Here is a 17,273-nt window from a genome sequence, read left to right on the forward strand (position 1 = left end):
ATGAACATGGAACAGACCTTTTTATGAATGGATGAGAAATCATTTATTTTTATAAATAAAAATAAAGACTGAGTGATCTGTGATCTCTCCCCACAGGAGGTTAATATGTGGGCCAAATACTATTGATGTTGAAATCACACCCATTTGGAAGCTGCTCATCAAGGAGGTAATCAGTATTTTCTCTTGGTGCTGGCTAGAAAAGTTTGGTTCTAGTCAAATGATCAAGAATGCTATTTGTCAATGGAAACCATAATTTGGACTATTTTAAAAGAATGCTAAGCATAGTCACGTCCCTCCTCTTTCTTGGGGTCTATTTTGGCATACACAATGCCTGTTAGAGCATAAGATAGGATGCTCATGTGTTTACTTACCCTTTAATGACTCAGTGAACATAGGATTTCCGTCCTCTGTGTCCTTTTTAATCCAATGCTTTTATCTCCTGTCTCATCTTTGTGACACTGTAATAATAATTAAAACTTAACCAACTCAATCCCTTTCTTATGGGCAGCATACACAATTTCCTCAGCACCTAAAATTGTAAGAGAAAAGTGTTTGTTTCGCCTTATTAGTTCTATTAATCTCAGTGTGTATGTGTGGGAGGGAAAGAAAGATTTGACCATCATTTATGTCCTTGAATTTTTTCTCTTTGACTCTATCCCTGGGCTTATTCTTCATTTTACAGTGATTACTGACACTGTAACTATACAGCTATACTCTGGATCCTCTCCTGCACATGATCTCTGCTCCTCCTTGCCTTAAAACAGGCTTAGTAAACCCCAGCTTCTTTCTCAATAATTTTTAGCAAGCTTTAAGGCATGAATGAGAGCAGAAGAAACTGATAAGAAAAGTTTCTGTGTGCTTATTCCCTAACCAGAGGCAAAGATTACAATTTCTGTTTTAGAAAGATGAAAATCAACTAGAAGGAATTTGAGTAAGGGCACAAAATGTTTTTAACCTGAGCAGGATTACAACTGTTGAAGTTAAATCTCTACTTTCTCCCATAGTGTTCTAGATGCTCAGCTACAGATTACCCCTTCAGCTTGGCTCTCTATGAGAAAATTTAGTCTTCAACTCATATGATAAAGTACTTGAAAGGCTTCAGATATGACAATGTTTGTCATAGAGAAGGACAGTAAACTAGAAAGAATTTAAACTTTGTAAACCTGACCTACTACTTCAGTCTTCTGAAGGCCAGTAAATGTAAACTGGACATGATTCTACTACTACATACACATGACAGACATACACTGTGTTAGTTACTCAGTCGTGTCCGACTCTGTGCGACCCCTATGAACCGTAGCCCACAAGGCTCTTCTGTCCGTGGAATTCTCCAGGCAAAAACACTGGAGTGGGTTGCCATTTCCTTCTCCAGGGGATCTTCCTGACCCAGGGATCGAACCCGGGTCTCCTGCATTGCAAGCAGATTCTTTACCATCTGAGCCATCAGGGAAGCCATGATATTATGTACTCCTCAAAGGACAGTTGTCATGGTCAACATGAGGAAACATGAGATGATACTTCGTAAATTAATAAGGTGCCGTGTGATTAAAAGTAAGTTGCTCTGGGGCCGGATTGTCTAGGTTCAGGTCCTGGTCTATGATACTTGCTGCTCTGTGATGTTGGGCAATTTCTCAATATCTAAGGCTCAGTTTCTTCATCTTTACCATGGGGATAAGTAATGACTTCTGTTTTAATGAGATAATTATGGGAATTAGATGAGTAAATTCAGGTCAAGTTGCTTAGTGCCATATCTAGTACATGGTAGTTGCTGCATAAATAAAATAAGAATATTTTATAGGATGATTTGTGTCATGGAGATGATTATGACACCAAAAAAGCCAATGAATAGCCAAGTGTAAAGCCTAAATATCTCCTTTGTCTTCTTGTTTTTATGTCTGCCAATAGGTTTTAAATCCGTTTTATGTATTTCAACTCTTCAGTGTCTGTCTGTGGTTTAGTGAAGACTATAAGGAGTATGCTTTTGCCATCATAATCATGTCCATCATTTCCATCGCTTTGACTGTATATGATCTCAGAGAGGTGAGTTTAACCACTAACACTACAGTCTCAAAAAGGAAGAATTCTGACTTTGTTGAAATTTTGTTAGAAAGGAGTACAATGGGGAAATAGTCATTGCCCACCATGTGTGTGCTCAGTCGTGTCTGACTGTTTTGTGACCCCATGGACTGTAGCCCACCAGGCTCCTGATCCGTGATATTTTCCAGGCAAGAATACTGGAGTAGATTGCCATTCCTTTCTCCAGGGGATATTCCCAACCCAGAGATCAAACCCAGGTGTCCTGCACTGCAGGCAGATACTTAACTGCTGAGCCACCTGGAAGAAGTCACTGCTCACCTCATAACAAATGAGACCACATTTGTAAATATCTAGCACAACTGCTCATGCTCAACAAGTACTGGTTCTTCCATTCCTTCACATCTCAATCCCTAACCTTTCAAGTTGTTTTCCCCCTCTGTTTAGTTTATTAAGTTTTACTAGAATATGTGTATATTTATGAATTAAAAATAAGTGAAAAATATGTAGAGAATACTGATGGATCTTAAAGATGGTGGAGGTAGAGGAGTCTTTAATGTTTAATAGGGACTTCCGTGGCTTAGTCAGTAAAGAATTTGCCTGCAATGCAGGAGACTGGGCTGGGTCAGGAAGATCCTCTGAGAAGGAAATGGCAACCAGCTCTAGTATTCTTGCCTGGGAAATCCCATGGGCAGAGCAGCCTAGTGGGCTACAGTCCATGGGGTCTCAAAGAGATGGACATGACTTAGTGACGAAACCATCGCCACCAAGGAATGTTTAGTATCTTTACTCTTTATGTTGAGTTGGTACTCATTTGTCAACACCCCAATCCAACTCTTGGTTTTCCTTATACCTATACCAGGGGATCCAGGTGCTGTTGGGAAAAAATATTACACTGTGTAGGTTGGTTGATTGTGTTATAAATCCATGAATATTGATCTCATCTGGGCAAGCTTTCTATATGTCTCTAGTCAACGTGCTCTCCAATTGTCTGAAATTAAAGTTTCAGACCAAACCTTCATTCGAGTTTCTAAGATGCCTAACTATTCACATTCTACCTTTCCTCTAACTCAGCTAATAGTCTGTTTCATTGCTTTTTTCACAAAGATGGAAACTATAAGACAGGAATTTGCTCAATTCCCTGTTCTCCAACAACCAGATGATTTTTGTCTCCACCTTCCTCCTGCCTTGATCTCTCTTACATATGAGGAAATGCCATTTGCCTGCCTTCTTCTTCTTCTAATTTTTTTTTTGTGTGTGTGTGTATTTATTTTTATTTATTTGACTGCACCAGGTCTTGGGAACTCTTAGTTGCTGCATGTGGGATCTAGTTTCCCAAGCAAGGATTGAGCCCAGGCCCCCTGTTGGCCCCCAGGCTCCTATTGGGAGCTCAGAGTCTTAGCCACTGAACCACCAGGGAAGTCCTCTGCCTGTGCTTTATAGCATTCTGTCCTACCTTCTCAGCCTGCTTATGTGGTCAGCGAATGACTCCTTCTGCTTCCCCTCCTTAAGAGCTTTCACATCAGCATTTAAACAAGCTCATGTTTCTCTATCAGCACTTAAACATGCTCAAGTATTTCCCAACTTAAAAAAAGAAAAAGAAACAAATGAAAAAAGTTTTCATTTTTTTACTGTACCTTAAACTTCAGCTATGACTCTACCTCTTTTCTCCCTTTGAAGCAAAACTTACTGAGCTCATTTTGCTTTTTTCTTCATTTACTCATCTCCCTCTCATGTCTCACCCATACTGAGCTGGCTTCCTCTCTTGTGATTCCATTCAAACAACTATTGTTAAGGTCACCACTATAATCCTAAAATAACTTTAAAATTAAAGGACAATATTTTTCTTTAAATTAGGTGGTGGTGGTGTTTCTTGATAGAAGGAATAACATATGGATGTAACAAAAAAATTCACACAGAACAAAACTGTAAATGAGGAGTAAATACTCCCCTTCTTTCAGTGTTTGGGTCTCCTTTTAAGAGGCATTCACTGGGACCAGATGCTTTACATACTTCTAGCACAGTTAAACACATATGCATTAATTTGTTTTGTGTAAATGGAAGTATACTATATATACTGTTATACACTTGCAATTTTCACCTAATATATCTTAAATATCTTTCACCTAATATATCTTAAATATCTTTCCATATCTGCACAAATATACTTTCTCTAAACTCACCATAATTTTGAAGCCAGTCATATTGATGGATATTTAGATTGTTCTAGTCTTTTGCTGGTAAAACACTGATATATTGAGGATATTTGCACATATATGTTTTCACACATCAATGTATATGTGTGTTTACAAATATGTATAAATCACAAATATGTGTAATTTATATCACATGGAAATGTGTGTATAATGTATCTGTATTGATAAGGAGATATGAATTTTCTATATTTGAAACTAGAACTACTTAATCATAAGCTATATACTATTTTAGTAGACATTGTCAAATGTCTCTTAAACAAGTGAATACTAATATTCCCCTAAGGGTAGATAAGTGTTTTCCTCATTTTTGCCACTATAAGTGAATACAGAATTCTTTAACTTTAATTGCATGTTTTCCATTGAGAGTTGAACTTTTTTTCTTGTTTTAAGCTGTTTGTTTTTCTTTTGCTGTGAACTGTATTCATGTCCCTCATTAATTTTTATTGGGTGGCTGGTCATTAGTTTGAAGATTTTATGATTCCCTTCCTACAGTGAATACTTTTTCAAAAGTGTAGATTTCACTAAACCTCTCGGTTGCATTTGACTATGTTAACTACTTTCCCTTTGGCTTCACTGACAGCACACTCTCCACTTCTCTAGATGTTCTTTCATTCTCTCCCCCCACCCCTCCACCCCTGCCTCTTTTTTTTTTTTCATTTTGGCTGCTCCTTTCAGCATGAGGAACTTCCTTGACCAGGGATTGAACCTGTGCCTCCTGCAGTGAAAGTGAGGAGTCTGAATCACTAGACCACCAGGGAAGTCTCTTTTCATAGTTCATCCCTCTCTACCTGGCTTTTCAAAACATGGATGTCTAAAAACCAAAACAATAGGAAAATGTTTACCACTTAAAGGCTTCCTCTTCCTCCATCCCTCCACTTGTGCAACCTCTTTTATTAGCTTCTTGTGCTTTCTTCCAAAAATTTTTTTGGAATATACATATATTTTGTTTTTCTTTCCTATGTAAGAGGGAGCATAATTACATTATTTTCTACCTAGCTTTATTGCTATTATTAATAATGGTGTCTTGATGGTCTTTTTCATAAGAGTACAACTGAGTCTTCACTATTCTTATATTGTATATACTAATGAATTCTGAAAGCATATGCTAATGACTTTCAAATTTATGTATATATTTCCAGTCCAAATATCTCTTTTGAATTTGAAACTCATAGTTCAACAACCTATTTATTTCAATGTCACTTAAGATTTGTATTGGTTCATTAGCTATATATGCTCCAAAAATACTTTACTTTTTCTATTTTATTGTTGATCATAGTGATATATTTATGTGTGTGATTGTTTGATTAAATATATTTACCCAGTAGGTTGTAAATATCTTGATGGTAAGAATCATTTCTGCTTTGTTGACCATTTTACTGCTATCTCTTAGCATAAAGATTACTCAATAAATGTGGAATGACTGCATAAATAAATAAAATAATAGATTAATAGCAGAAAACTTTTTCACCTTATATTATTCTGTTGACTATTCTTAGGATATATTAATCAAATCTGTAAATGATTCGAAGCTAGGAGATTGAAGGAGTGTCTTAAATAACAAAATCAGAAAAAAGAAAATGAAAAGACCAAATGATTGGGACTTTTTAATCCCCAGAACCTTATAAAAGGTCTTTCACACAATAGTTTCCTAATAAATGTGAAATCCAATATATTACTATTTTTGTCTGCTCTTATTTTTTCACTGTCAATGTCCCATATATCTTATATATTAAAGTATATAAAATACTATGAGGAAAGAATAGGAACCATTAAAGTCCTTATGAAGTTAAATTAGGAACTCTAATGTAGGATGACCCAAAGCTGAAATAATGCTTGGTTCTTGAAGCTATTTAGGTATAAACATAAATCTTGAATGATCAAAGTTCTTTTGAGTGGGCAGAGCATGCTGGGGAATTTCTTTCTACTAAGCAACACATGCTTCTTATCACTGGATGAAGACCACCACAAGTTGGATGCTTTTTCAGTTGAGTAGCAGGCTACTCCGTCTTGTTTATAAAGAGTACATTCAGTTGGCTCCACCTTTAAAGAAGGCTGACACTCTACTGGCTATTATCTGGGGCCTATCCTAAAATAGAAAAGGCTTTTTTTTTTCCTATTGTCTGTTCTTCTTTTTCAGCAATCTGTAAAGCTCCACCGTTTAGTTGAAGCACATAATAACATTACAGTCTCTATATATGGGAAAAATGGTAAGTCACTTCATTTTAGATCTATGTGTTGTCCATATGAAATCAGAAAGGGATTTAAATTTTTATTTCTGATTGTTCCTACTACTCTCATCTTCATATGTCGGTTTTGTTCTGCAATAACTTAAAGGGCTGAGGACCTTGACATTTTTTTTCACTTAAAAAAATGTGAAGTAAAATTGACATACCATAAACTGAACATATTAATATTTAAATTGTACAATTTGGTAGGTTTAGACATTATACCTACCCATGCACTATCACCACAATGAAGATAATGACTGTCCATCACCTCTAAAAGCTGCCTCGTGCCTGTTTGTAATCTTCCCTCTCAACTTCTTACTGTGCATCCCCATCCTCAGGCAACCACTTTGCATGTTCAGGATATTTTATAAATGGTACTGCACAGTATGCATTTTTGCCTTTTAAAGTATCAATTCAGTTCAGTCGTTCAGTCGTGTCCGACTCTTTGCAACCCCATGAATTACAGCATGCCAGGCTTTCCTTTCCATCATCAACTTTTAAAGTATATCTTGGGTTTAATTTTGTGAAGAACAAAGTTCATAATAATTTTGAAGTTCATCCATTTTTTAAGAACATTAATAGCTTATTCTTATTTATAAGTGAATTCCATTGTCCAGGTAGACCAGTTAGTGAATGCATTTAGTTGTTGACGGAAATTTGAGTTATTTCCACTTTGGGACAATTACAAATAATTCTACTTGAATGTTTGGATTCAATTCTTTCTATGGACATGCATTTTCATTTCTTATGGGAAAATACCTGACTGTAGAATGACTGAATCATATGACAAATCCATATTTAACTTTTAAAGAAACCGCAAAACTGTTTTCAGAAGTGGTTGTGCCATTGTGCTTTCCCACCAGCAGTGTGTAAGAGTTTCAGTTGCTTCACTTTCTTACCACTACTCAGTATGGTCAGTCTTTTTCATTTTAGTCATTTAAAAAGGTGAGTGGTAGTATCTCATTGTTGTTTTAACTTGCATTTTCCTAATGACTAATGGAGGGCTTCCCAGGTGGCTCAGAGGTTAAAGCGTCTGCCTGCAATGCAGGAGACCTGGGTTCGATCTCTAGGTTGGGAAGATCCCCCTGGAGAAGGAAATGGCATCCCACTCCAGTATTCTTGCCTGGAGAATCCCATGGATGGAGGAGTCTGGTGGGCTACAATCCATGGGGTCCCAAAGAGTTGGACACGACTGAGCGATTTCACTTTCATCTTTTGCAAACAGATATCCAAAATGTCCTAATACCATATATTGAAAGGGCAATCCTTTCTTCACTTAATTGTCTTTGCACTTTTGTCAAAAGTCAGTTTCCTGCACCTGAATGGATCTATCTGGACTCCTTATTCTCTACTATTCTAATATTTACTTGTCTTTATATTAATTCCACATAACGTGACTACATAAGTCTTAGAATAACATTAGTCCTCCAACTTTGTTCTTTTTCAGAGTTGTTTTGGCAATATAGGGCTCTTTGCATTTCCATATGACTCTTAGAATCAGCTTGTCGATTTTTACCAAAAAAAAATATGCTAAAAGTTTGACTGGGATTGTGTTGAATCTGTAGATCAATTGGTGAAAAATTGGTATGTAACAAATTTGGGCCTTGTGACCCATGGACATGCTATCTCTCCATTTAATCTTCTTTGATTTCTCTCAGTCATATCTTATAGTTCTCAGTGTAGAGCCTTTTACATTCTTTTTCATTATTGGGTTTTCACTGCTCACAACCCCTCTCAGAGAACAGAATTAAGAGAAACTACATATAGAAAAAGGCAAGCAAATATATTTGCATATATTCTTATATATACACACATGCACATCTATGTTATTTTACCATCTATCTGTTGAAAATCATCCATTTACACTATCATTTCCAATTCCAGTCCAGTACCACAAAGTTCATTCTGATTTTATTTCTGTTTCTTATAACTTCCTTTCTTCAGTGAGAAACCTGTCTCTCTTCAGCCTCATTATATCAACTTATAGTATCAATCCTGCCTTTCTCACCTGGCTGGACTCCAATATCTCAAAACAGGCCACTGCCACTATGGGGATCTTGTCTCCCTCCTTGGGCTCTGTCACTCTGCACCCAGCCACGTAAGCACCCACTCATCCAGTTAAGGCTTCACCATGTGGAATGGTCTACCACTCCTATCCCCACTTTACCTAGCCCCCTGCATGGTTGTCTATCTTGCTTAACTGCTTGTAGCTTTGGGGCTTTGGGACTGAATAAGGAAGGTAAGAAATAACGGAAGGTCAGAAAGAAGGACAAAAGGCAGAAAGGAAGGATATATTTTTCAATTTTCTTACTATGAGTAAGAATAAATATCTTTTCAAACACCATGCTGCTTGTAGTATGTATGTGTGTGTCTGTTTGCATGTGAATTATATGGTAACAATTTTGCTATACAGTCATTTGCTTTACATCTTTTTTTTTTCAAACTCTTTTTTTATTAGGAATATTAATCTTTTGTCTGCAATGTAAGTTTCAAACATGTTCTCTGAATTTGTCATTAGTTTTTTCTCTGCCTATTTATTTTTTTATTGCCACACAAAGGTCTTTATTTTATGTAATATAATATATTACCTTTTTTCTTATTGTTTGCAGATTTAGAGTCAATGTTGTGGAATTGCTTCCTTTTCATATATGCTTTGGTTGCTTTTTCATTGATTTCCAATTTAGGTAGATGTTGGACTGTGTTTTTGTGGGAAAAAACCTGACTCAACTTTGTTTCCTCACACTTCCAGCTGGAGTCCAGGAGCTAGAATCACGCTTCCTGGTGCCTGGAGATCTATTAATTCTGATGGGGAACAAAGTGCAAATGCCATGTGATGCTATTCTGATTGATGGCAGCTGTGTGGTGAATGAAGGCATGCTGACAGGTACAGTTCTGTCACCTCACATACAGCCTCCGCTGGTTCTCCCAGGTTTCTCCTGAATGATAATGGCAGAGCATGCGGCTGCTATGGGACCTTCCTACTCTCACAAATCTTACTAATAGTCCTGCACTGGACAGACCCGAGAGTTCAAATTAAAACTGATTTCTATATGCTAGGTTTGATAACAGTCCTAACTTTTGGAGCATTTAGCATTTCTTTCCTGCAAAAAAGATTATTACAATCCTGTCATTTTAAAGATTTAAAAACCTTTAAAGGTCATTTGATGTTTCAGAATCACCTGTGGCTTTTATGTTTCATGTTTTTCTATAAAATGTATCTTCAGATAAACACAGATGGTTTGAAAACCGTTATGACATCCTGAAACACCCTTCCTGCCCCAGGTCAAGTTCAAGCTCTTTCTAGGTTGGTTTGAAAATGTTGAAAAGTGGTTGATGCAGGATTTGCCAAAGCTGCTACTTTGAAAACGCACACTGGATATTTTTAAATAATTGTGTTTCATTTTTACTTTTCATTGTTATTTATTCTAATTTTAAATAAATAAATATTTATGTCTTTGGCTTCACCGGGTCTTAGTTGCGGCACCTGGAATGTTTTATTGGGTCATGCTGGATCTTTGTGACACACGGGCTTAGTTGCCCCAGGCATGTGGAACCTTAATTCCCCAACCAGTGATTGTACCCACATCACCTGCATTATAAAGTGGATTCTTAACCACTGGACCACCAGGGAAGTCCCTGGATTTCATTTTTCAATTGCATGATGGAGCTGGAGAGATGTCATATCAGGGATATGGGAGCTGAGGTTCAGAGAGGTCTTGTTCAAGGTCACAGTGCTTTGAGTTCTAACTCACATATGCAGTTAGGAGGAGATGTTACAGCCTTTCTGTAAGAATCACAAGCGCTTTTTCAGAGATGCAATTGGAGGCTGTAAATGTATTGATGTACCATGATTCCCATTAAAGTCCAAATCAAACCATTTCTCCTGGTGGACCGGGAAGGCATGAAATGCAGACATCAGCACACAGTCCGTGTGAACTTACAAAAAAACAAAAACAAAAACGATGTGACAGGTCAGGTTTATTTCTCTAAGGAATCCATAGATTTGATAAAAACCCCTTTGTGCTGGGACATTTACAATACCAAATATCATTTTCCTCATGAAAGCAGCTCTAGTATACTGGGACATATCCCTGACTTTATATTATCCTTTCTATGAATGGAGGTAGAGGATTTTAACGAGCTTTCTCAGAACAGGCGCTATTATTTACTTTAACAATTCATTCACCACCTTGTATTAGCACTTCAATCCACTGAAATCTGCCCTTCCCAGTACATTGGCGAAAGTCGCTAAAGTCTCAATTGGCGAATCCAATGGATTCTTTAAATTTCTCATCTTTTTAGCCGACCTGTGGCATTTGACTATTCTGACCACCTCTTCCTTCTGAAAACACGTCTCTCTAACCTTCCTAGATAGCACTGTCTCTTTCTGAATAATACGCCAGTGTCCTGTGTGGCTCCATTTCCTCCACCTCTTCGATTTCTGAAGCTGTTCAGGGTTCTTTGATTTTTTCTTTTTTCATCTTTCATGTGATCCCTAAATAATCTTGTCTCTTCCCATAGCTGTAATTATTGTCTATAGGGTGATGAACTGGGACTAAATATCTCCAGTCAAGACCTCTCCCCTGAGCTCAGGACCCAAATAAATTAACTGCCTGCAAAGCAACTCACCGTGGTCCTTCCACAAGTCATCTTTAACTCAGAGACCAAAAGGCAGTTCCTCCTTCCTCCTACAAGGATTCCAACAATCTTTGTGTTAATGATTAATACCCTCCCTCTGCTCATTCTTTCAAGTCAGAAACCAGGAAGCCACTTAAAATTCCTCTGTCACTATGATCTACCAATATAAAAATCTCCCCAAGTTTGGTAGCTGCTCACTTTTTTATTTCTCAAAACCAGTTCTTTCCTGCTCCTACTGTCAGCTGCCATAGTTCAGACCTTGTCCTCTTCAGCTGGGACCCTTGCGATGGTTTCCCAACTGTATGAGTCTGCAACCTCATCAGTCTTCCAATTCATTCCCTGTATTGAAGACAGAATACACTCTCTGGTATGTAAATGTGATAGTACTCTCCTGAATCGGACAACGAGATACCTCCCTATTTCTCTCCTGCCACCAGTGCCTAATGAAAGGGATTTAAACACTCAAGTGTGTGCATGCAGGGCTCTCCAAGTCTTGGCTTCTACATAGCTCTCATGACCTCTTACTCCCCAGACCCTGCATTCTAGACTGCACAACTTGCTATTCCCTAAATGGTTGTTTCCAATCTATCTCAGCATCCCTGTTTGGTTTTATAAGACTTAGAGTATTTCTAACATGACATTGTATTTAATTTTTTTAATGGCTGTCTCCCTCTCTGGACTACAAACTTCTTAAACACAAGAACTGTGTTTCTCCTTATATCATCTATACCAAAGGTTGTTCCTGCTAGGTGACAAGCTCACAAAAAATGCCTGGCATGTGATGGGTTGGTGAATGCAGGATTTAAATGAATGAAGGTCTCCCACCTCACAAACTGAGATGCTTGTTTTCTGTAGGAGAAAGTATTCCAGTCACTAAAACTCCATTACCTAAGGTGGATGGCTCAGTGCCCTGGAAAACACAGAGTGAAGGGGAGTACAAGCGGCATGTCCTCTTCTGTGGAACGGAGGTTATCCAGGCCAAGGGGGCCTGCTCCAGCCCTGTGAAAGCAGTGGTACTGCAGACAGGTTAGTTAGAACCTCCTGCATTTTATTATTTTCATGAAATACTTTCACTCCATTTATCTAGTGCTTTAAATGAATTAGGCAAGGAGCAGTCTTTAGATGACAAACCCCATATATGTAAATAGAGATATTTAAAATGTGAATTTAACTATGGCATATACCTTTTAGTAAGAACAATAACACTGGTGACAATAAGTATTATTCACGTGCTTTGTAATTTGTAAACTATTTCCTGCTGCTGCTGCTGCTAAGTCGCTTCAGTCATGTCCGACTCTATGCGACCCCATAGACGGCAGCCCACCAGGCTCCCCTGTCCCTGGGATTCTCCAGGCAAGAACACTGGAGTGGGTTGCCATTTCCTTCTCCAATGCATGAAAGTGAAAAGTGAAAGTGAAGTTGCTCTGTTGTGTCTGACTCTTGGTGACCCCATGGACTGCAGCCCACTAGGCTCCTCCGGCCGTGGGATTTTCCAGGCAAGATTACTGGATTGGGTTGCCATTGCCTTCTCCGAAGCTAGTTCCACATATCAAATTAGCGGAACAAAGATGCCTGTCCTTACTTTGTACATGAATAGGCTGGAGCCCACACAATTTAGGTCAAGTTTTTCTTAAAAAAAAAAAAAACTCACACAGCCAGTCACTGACACAGCAGGACCTAGAGCTTAGGTTTTCAAACCCAAAGAACAAACCCCAAGTTTTTTCCATGCAGGACTAGAAATTGAAAACTTGATGATAAAAAGCATTAGAAGTTGAATCCATCTGTATTTACTGGACCATTTAAATTCAAGTGTTCTGTGTGTGTGTGCACGCATACACACATGTGTATGTGCACACTTACAAGTCCTTTCCTTAAAATGAAGCTATATTTGGCAAAGCTGCGCTCTGCCCCCATAGGGTGCTTTACTATCTCTGGGATGCACTGAAATTAGAAATATAAAAGGAAGGAAAGCCAGAGAGGAATAGGCTCTGAAAGAGCTAGGATATATTCATTCTAGCATTTAGGTATGTTGCCAATCATCCTTTAATTGTGTTTGGGCTTAAGCACTGTTTAAGTTTCTCTAGAGGAAACAAAGGCCCTGTTAAAGATTAGAAAAGCACTAGCAGAAGGATTTGTCATCCTGAGAGTGTGAGGTGTGTGTTTACTGCTTCAGGATTCAACACCGCAAAGGGAGACCTCGTGAGATCCATTCTCTACCCCAAGCCGATGAATTTTAAGCTCTACAGAGATGCCATCAGGTTCCTCCTGTGCCTCGTAGGGACAGCCACCATTGGGATGATCTATACTTTGTGCGTCTATGTGCTCAGTGGGGTAAGCTGCTTTTATTCTTTTAGTACAATGCATGTAGACTCATTTATATAGTGTCTCTTATTCTCCTGTTGACCTTAATCTAAGGGGTGGTTTTCAAACCTGGGAAAACAAAGCCAAATGCTGAAACCTGCCTACATATTCCCAGATCCCCAATATAAGCAGTTGATCACCAAGCTCCATAATAGCCATTGGATCCAGTGGGATAAAACACTGTGTTTATGGAGATAGTAACATGCCTCTACTCTTGGATTTTGCCTTACTCTATTTTTTCATCTTTAATTTAAGAATATGTTTATTCCAATAATGTAGTATTTTATAGCTGTTAAGTGATGAATTTTAAATAAAAACCAATGTTGATAAGGTCGTGGCAAACTGGTACATTGTTCTCCACTGGTAGCAGTATGAATTGTTACAGACTTTTTCATTACACTTTGGCAAAATATAGAGAAAGCCAATAAACGCGTTCATTCTCTTTAAACCACATTTGGCCAGCTCATATAATTTCTAGAAATCTGTACCAAGATAGAAAACAAAGAGGAGAGGAAAAAGTCATGCTCATTAAAGTGTTCACAATGGATTTATCTGTAATAGCTAACTTTGTCCTCCCAGGAAACTCCCGGGGAGGTAGTGAAGAAAGCCCTTGACGTCATCACAATTGCAGTTCCTCCCGCTCTGCCTGCTGCTCTGACCACAGGCATTATGTATGCCCAGAGGAGGCTGAAGAAGAGAGGCATCTTCTGCATTAGCCCCCAGAGGATCAACGTATGTGGACAATTAAACCTGGTCTGCTTTGACAAGGTATGTGTGTTTCATCATCACCCTCGGCGCCGTTTTTATCATCACTGTCATCATGCGCAGGTGCTTTACATTCTTGTGAGGCAGGAAACCTTGGATGTGGGTACTGGGTACCTGATTTCATTTTGTCTCTGATTGGATATGTCATCTAGGACAGATACATCTCTTCATCTCAGATTCTAGGGTTTAGAGAAGGGAAAGTAGGAACTGAGTAGGTGAATCTTTTAGGATTCTTCCAGCTCCAATATTCTATGAATCTCAATGAATTAAAATAGCATTCTGTCCCTCTATAGTCAAAACCGTCATACGAAATTTAAACCTTTTACTATGGTTACTACTGTATCCCTAATGCTAATATTATTACCTGGCGTATAGTCAGTGTTCAATAAATATTCATTGACTTAATGAATGAATAAAAAAGAAAATGTTTATTTAGCTGTCTCTTACTATGAGACTGGGTTAAAATAAATCCCCAGGAAATCTTTCTTTTCTGTAGTTTTCCATCTGCAGTAAATTGCTTAAAATAATCCTTGATCCCATACCAGTTACTCCCAACCAGCCTCTTATTCTGCCTTCTCCTGAATATATTCTTTTCATCTGTATACACATGCTGGTATGAAGGTGGGAGCTATAAGAGGGTAAGATGGAAATGAAGGGCTGTTTTGTACCCATGTCTTAATTTATAAAGGTGACTAAGTGGCTGCTGGCAGAAAATGCCATTGAAAAATGTGTTTAATGTTACAGTTCCCCGACAGAAGAGGTGTGTCCTACCAGGCAGGGCCAGAGATGGAATGCCAGATTTTGATCAGGAAGGAAAGGAGGATTGAGGGTAGTGCTCAGGTTATGGCCTTTATAAAGGAGTTTCTGCAGGAAATACAAGACAGGGCAGGGTACATAGATGACAACTAGCTATTTGGAATGATTTTGATGGGTTTTGGTCTCTAGGATTGACCTCTAGTTGTCTAGTAGCTGGCCCTGGGGTGATGTTTCCAGGGGAGTGTGGCCAGATAGAGAAGGTATGACTCTTGACTGGTTAGTTTGCATATCAAAGGCATATTCTTGGCTGAGACCCTGGCTATCTCTAAGAACTGGCTGGCTCCAAGGAGGCAGTCTCTCCATCAGAAGGTTTCCTAAATTAAAATTTTGGTGGTGATCATACTGAAATAGAAGTATAATGTTGGCAAAACTTATATAATGTTATTTATAATATAATGTAAACCACTGTCTTGGCAATGAAAAATAAATTGTAAAAGAGAAAGTCCTTTTGCATGTCAAATGTCATAATATATACAAAAAATTTTTTTAAGATAAACAATTCGTAGACATTATAGTCATGTGAATCCACATTCACATGCCCACACTCCATGCCCACGCATGGAGTCAGGAGAGAACAGAGTGACTTTGATCAGAGCAGAACCTTAGTGATGGGAAAGGGTGTTGTAGACCTGGAATATCTGGCTAAGAAATTTTAATATACATTTTAGATAGTGGAGAGCTATTCATTGAAGGTGTTTTCTTCTTCTTTTTTATTGTTTCCTTCCATTTACTGATTTTTTATTGTGGCAAAAGATTTATAACGTAAAATTTACCATGCTAATCATTTTTAAGGGGCTTTAAGTGCTTTCATGTTGCTATGCAGCCATCATCACTATCCATCTCCAGAACTTATTCTCTCTTCCCCAACTGAAACTCCGTACCCATTAAACAGTACTGGGAAGGTCTGGGATAGCAGAGACTTAATGGGATCAGAGCTGTATTTTATAATTACTGGAATATCAAAGAGATTTACGAAGAACAGAAGGTTAATATGGTTCGTGCCACCATGTCAAAGTTAATTTGTGATCAAGCTAGCATCACACAGAAAGATGTTCTGTTTCTAGCATCATATTATCCTTGAGCTTGGAAAGGGAAACAGGGGTGGGGAAGATAATTGTGAAATGAATTTGAATAAAAAGTAATAATTGCGAACAATTTTCATTATTCTCAGCTCTCACTCTTTGCAGACATTGCATTCAACACTATATTATCTCATTTAATCTTTTCAACAACCCTATATGATGATGACCACATTACAGATAAGGACTCTGATGTTTAGGGGACTAAATAATTGGCCCAGGTCACACAGCCAGCGTTTTAAGCCAGTCCAAACTCTTCATCACTTTACTAAGAGAAATACTAACAAACACCTTTTTAACAAATAGATGTCAAAATAGCAAACTATTTCTTTAGAACAGTGAAAAATTATACTTCTATTATTTCTGATGACATACTTTTAACTTCTGCTATAAATGCTGGGACTCACCCATTTTTTTTTTTTTAAGTTATTGAAGTGTAGTTGATTTACAATGCTGTGTTTAATTTCTGCTGTACAGCAAAGTGACTGAGTTATACAAATACATTTTTTTCATATTCTTTTCCATTATGGTTTCTCAGAGGGCACTGAACATAGTTCCCTGTGCTATACGGTAGGGCCTTCTGTTTATCCATCCTATATATAATAGTTCGCAGCTGCTAATCCCAAGCTGCCAGTCTGTCCCCCTCACCTCACCTCCCCACTGGCAACCACAAGTCTGTTACCTATGTCAGTGGACACACTCTTTAGCTCTCAGAGCAGGCTTACCAATGCCTCTCCCATCCATTCAGTCTTTCATTAAATTCTCAAAACAGGTCTCTGAAATATGTAGGCAGTAACTGTTTTCTTCCCTTTATCTCGGAGAACACTAAAGTTCAAAGAGATTAAGTGCCAGTTTGTCCCACAACTGGTGTGAGTTCATCAAAGCTTCCACCCAGGATTCCAGATACCCATCTGACTGTGTCATTCCCCAAGTGCTGAGCTTGACCATGGGTTTGTGACATACATTTTCCTGTTAAAACATAACTTACTGGTGTCACTATGGGCTGCTGAGTCTTCAGAGTAAAGTGAGCTCCTGTTTCTGTTTAGACAGGCACCTTAACAAGGGATGGCTTGGATCTCTGGGGAGTCGTGCCTTGTGATGGGAACGGGTAAGTACTCGGGACCAAATGCATTATC

At 38.3% G+C, this 17,273-nt stretch overlaps 1 protein-coding gene across 3 annotated transcripts in view; it reads left to right on the forward strand.

The window, feature by feature from the left end:
- The window catches only part of ATP13A4 (ATPase 13A4), a 126,525-nt gene that overhangs the window by 63,081 nt on the left and 46,171 nt on the right, over positions 1 to 17,273 (forward strand). For all 3 annotated transcript variants that reach the window (XM_027538243.1, XM_027538242.1, XM_027538239.1), the window contains exons 6-13: positions 97 to 166; positions 1,906 to 2,040; positions 6,388 to 6,457; positions 9,228 to 9,362; positions 11,972 to 12,142; positions 13,290 to 13,447; positions 14,057 to 14,245; positions 17,184 to 17,245. In XM_027538243.1, the coding sequence (XP_027394044.1) occupies positions 97 to 166; positions 1,906 to 2,040; positions 6,388 to 6,457; positions 9,228 to 9,362; positions 11,972 to 12,142; positions 13,290 to 13,447; positions 14,057 to 14,245; positions 17,184 to 17,245 (990 nt within the window). The remainder of the gene's footprint in view (positions 1 to 96; positions 167 to 1,905; positions 2,041 to 6,387; positions 6,458 to 9,227; positions 9,363 to 11,971; positions 12,143 to 13,289; positions 13,448 to 14,056; positions 14,246 to 17,183; positions 17,246 to 17,273) is intronic.

The sequence above is a fragment of the Bos indicus x Bos taurus genome, chromosome 1 (assembly GCF_003369695.1).
Source record: "Bos indicus x Bos taurus breed Angus x Brahman F1 hybrid chromosome 1, Bos_hybrid_MaternalHap_v2.0, whole genome shotgun sequence".
In the NCBI taxonomy this organism is placed as follows: domain Eukaryota; kingdom Metazoa; phylum Chordata; class Mammalia; order Artiodactyla; family Bovidae; genus Bos; species Bos indicus x Bos taurus.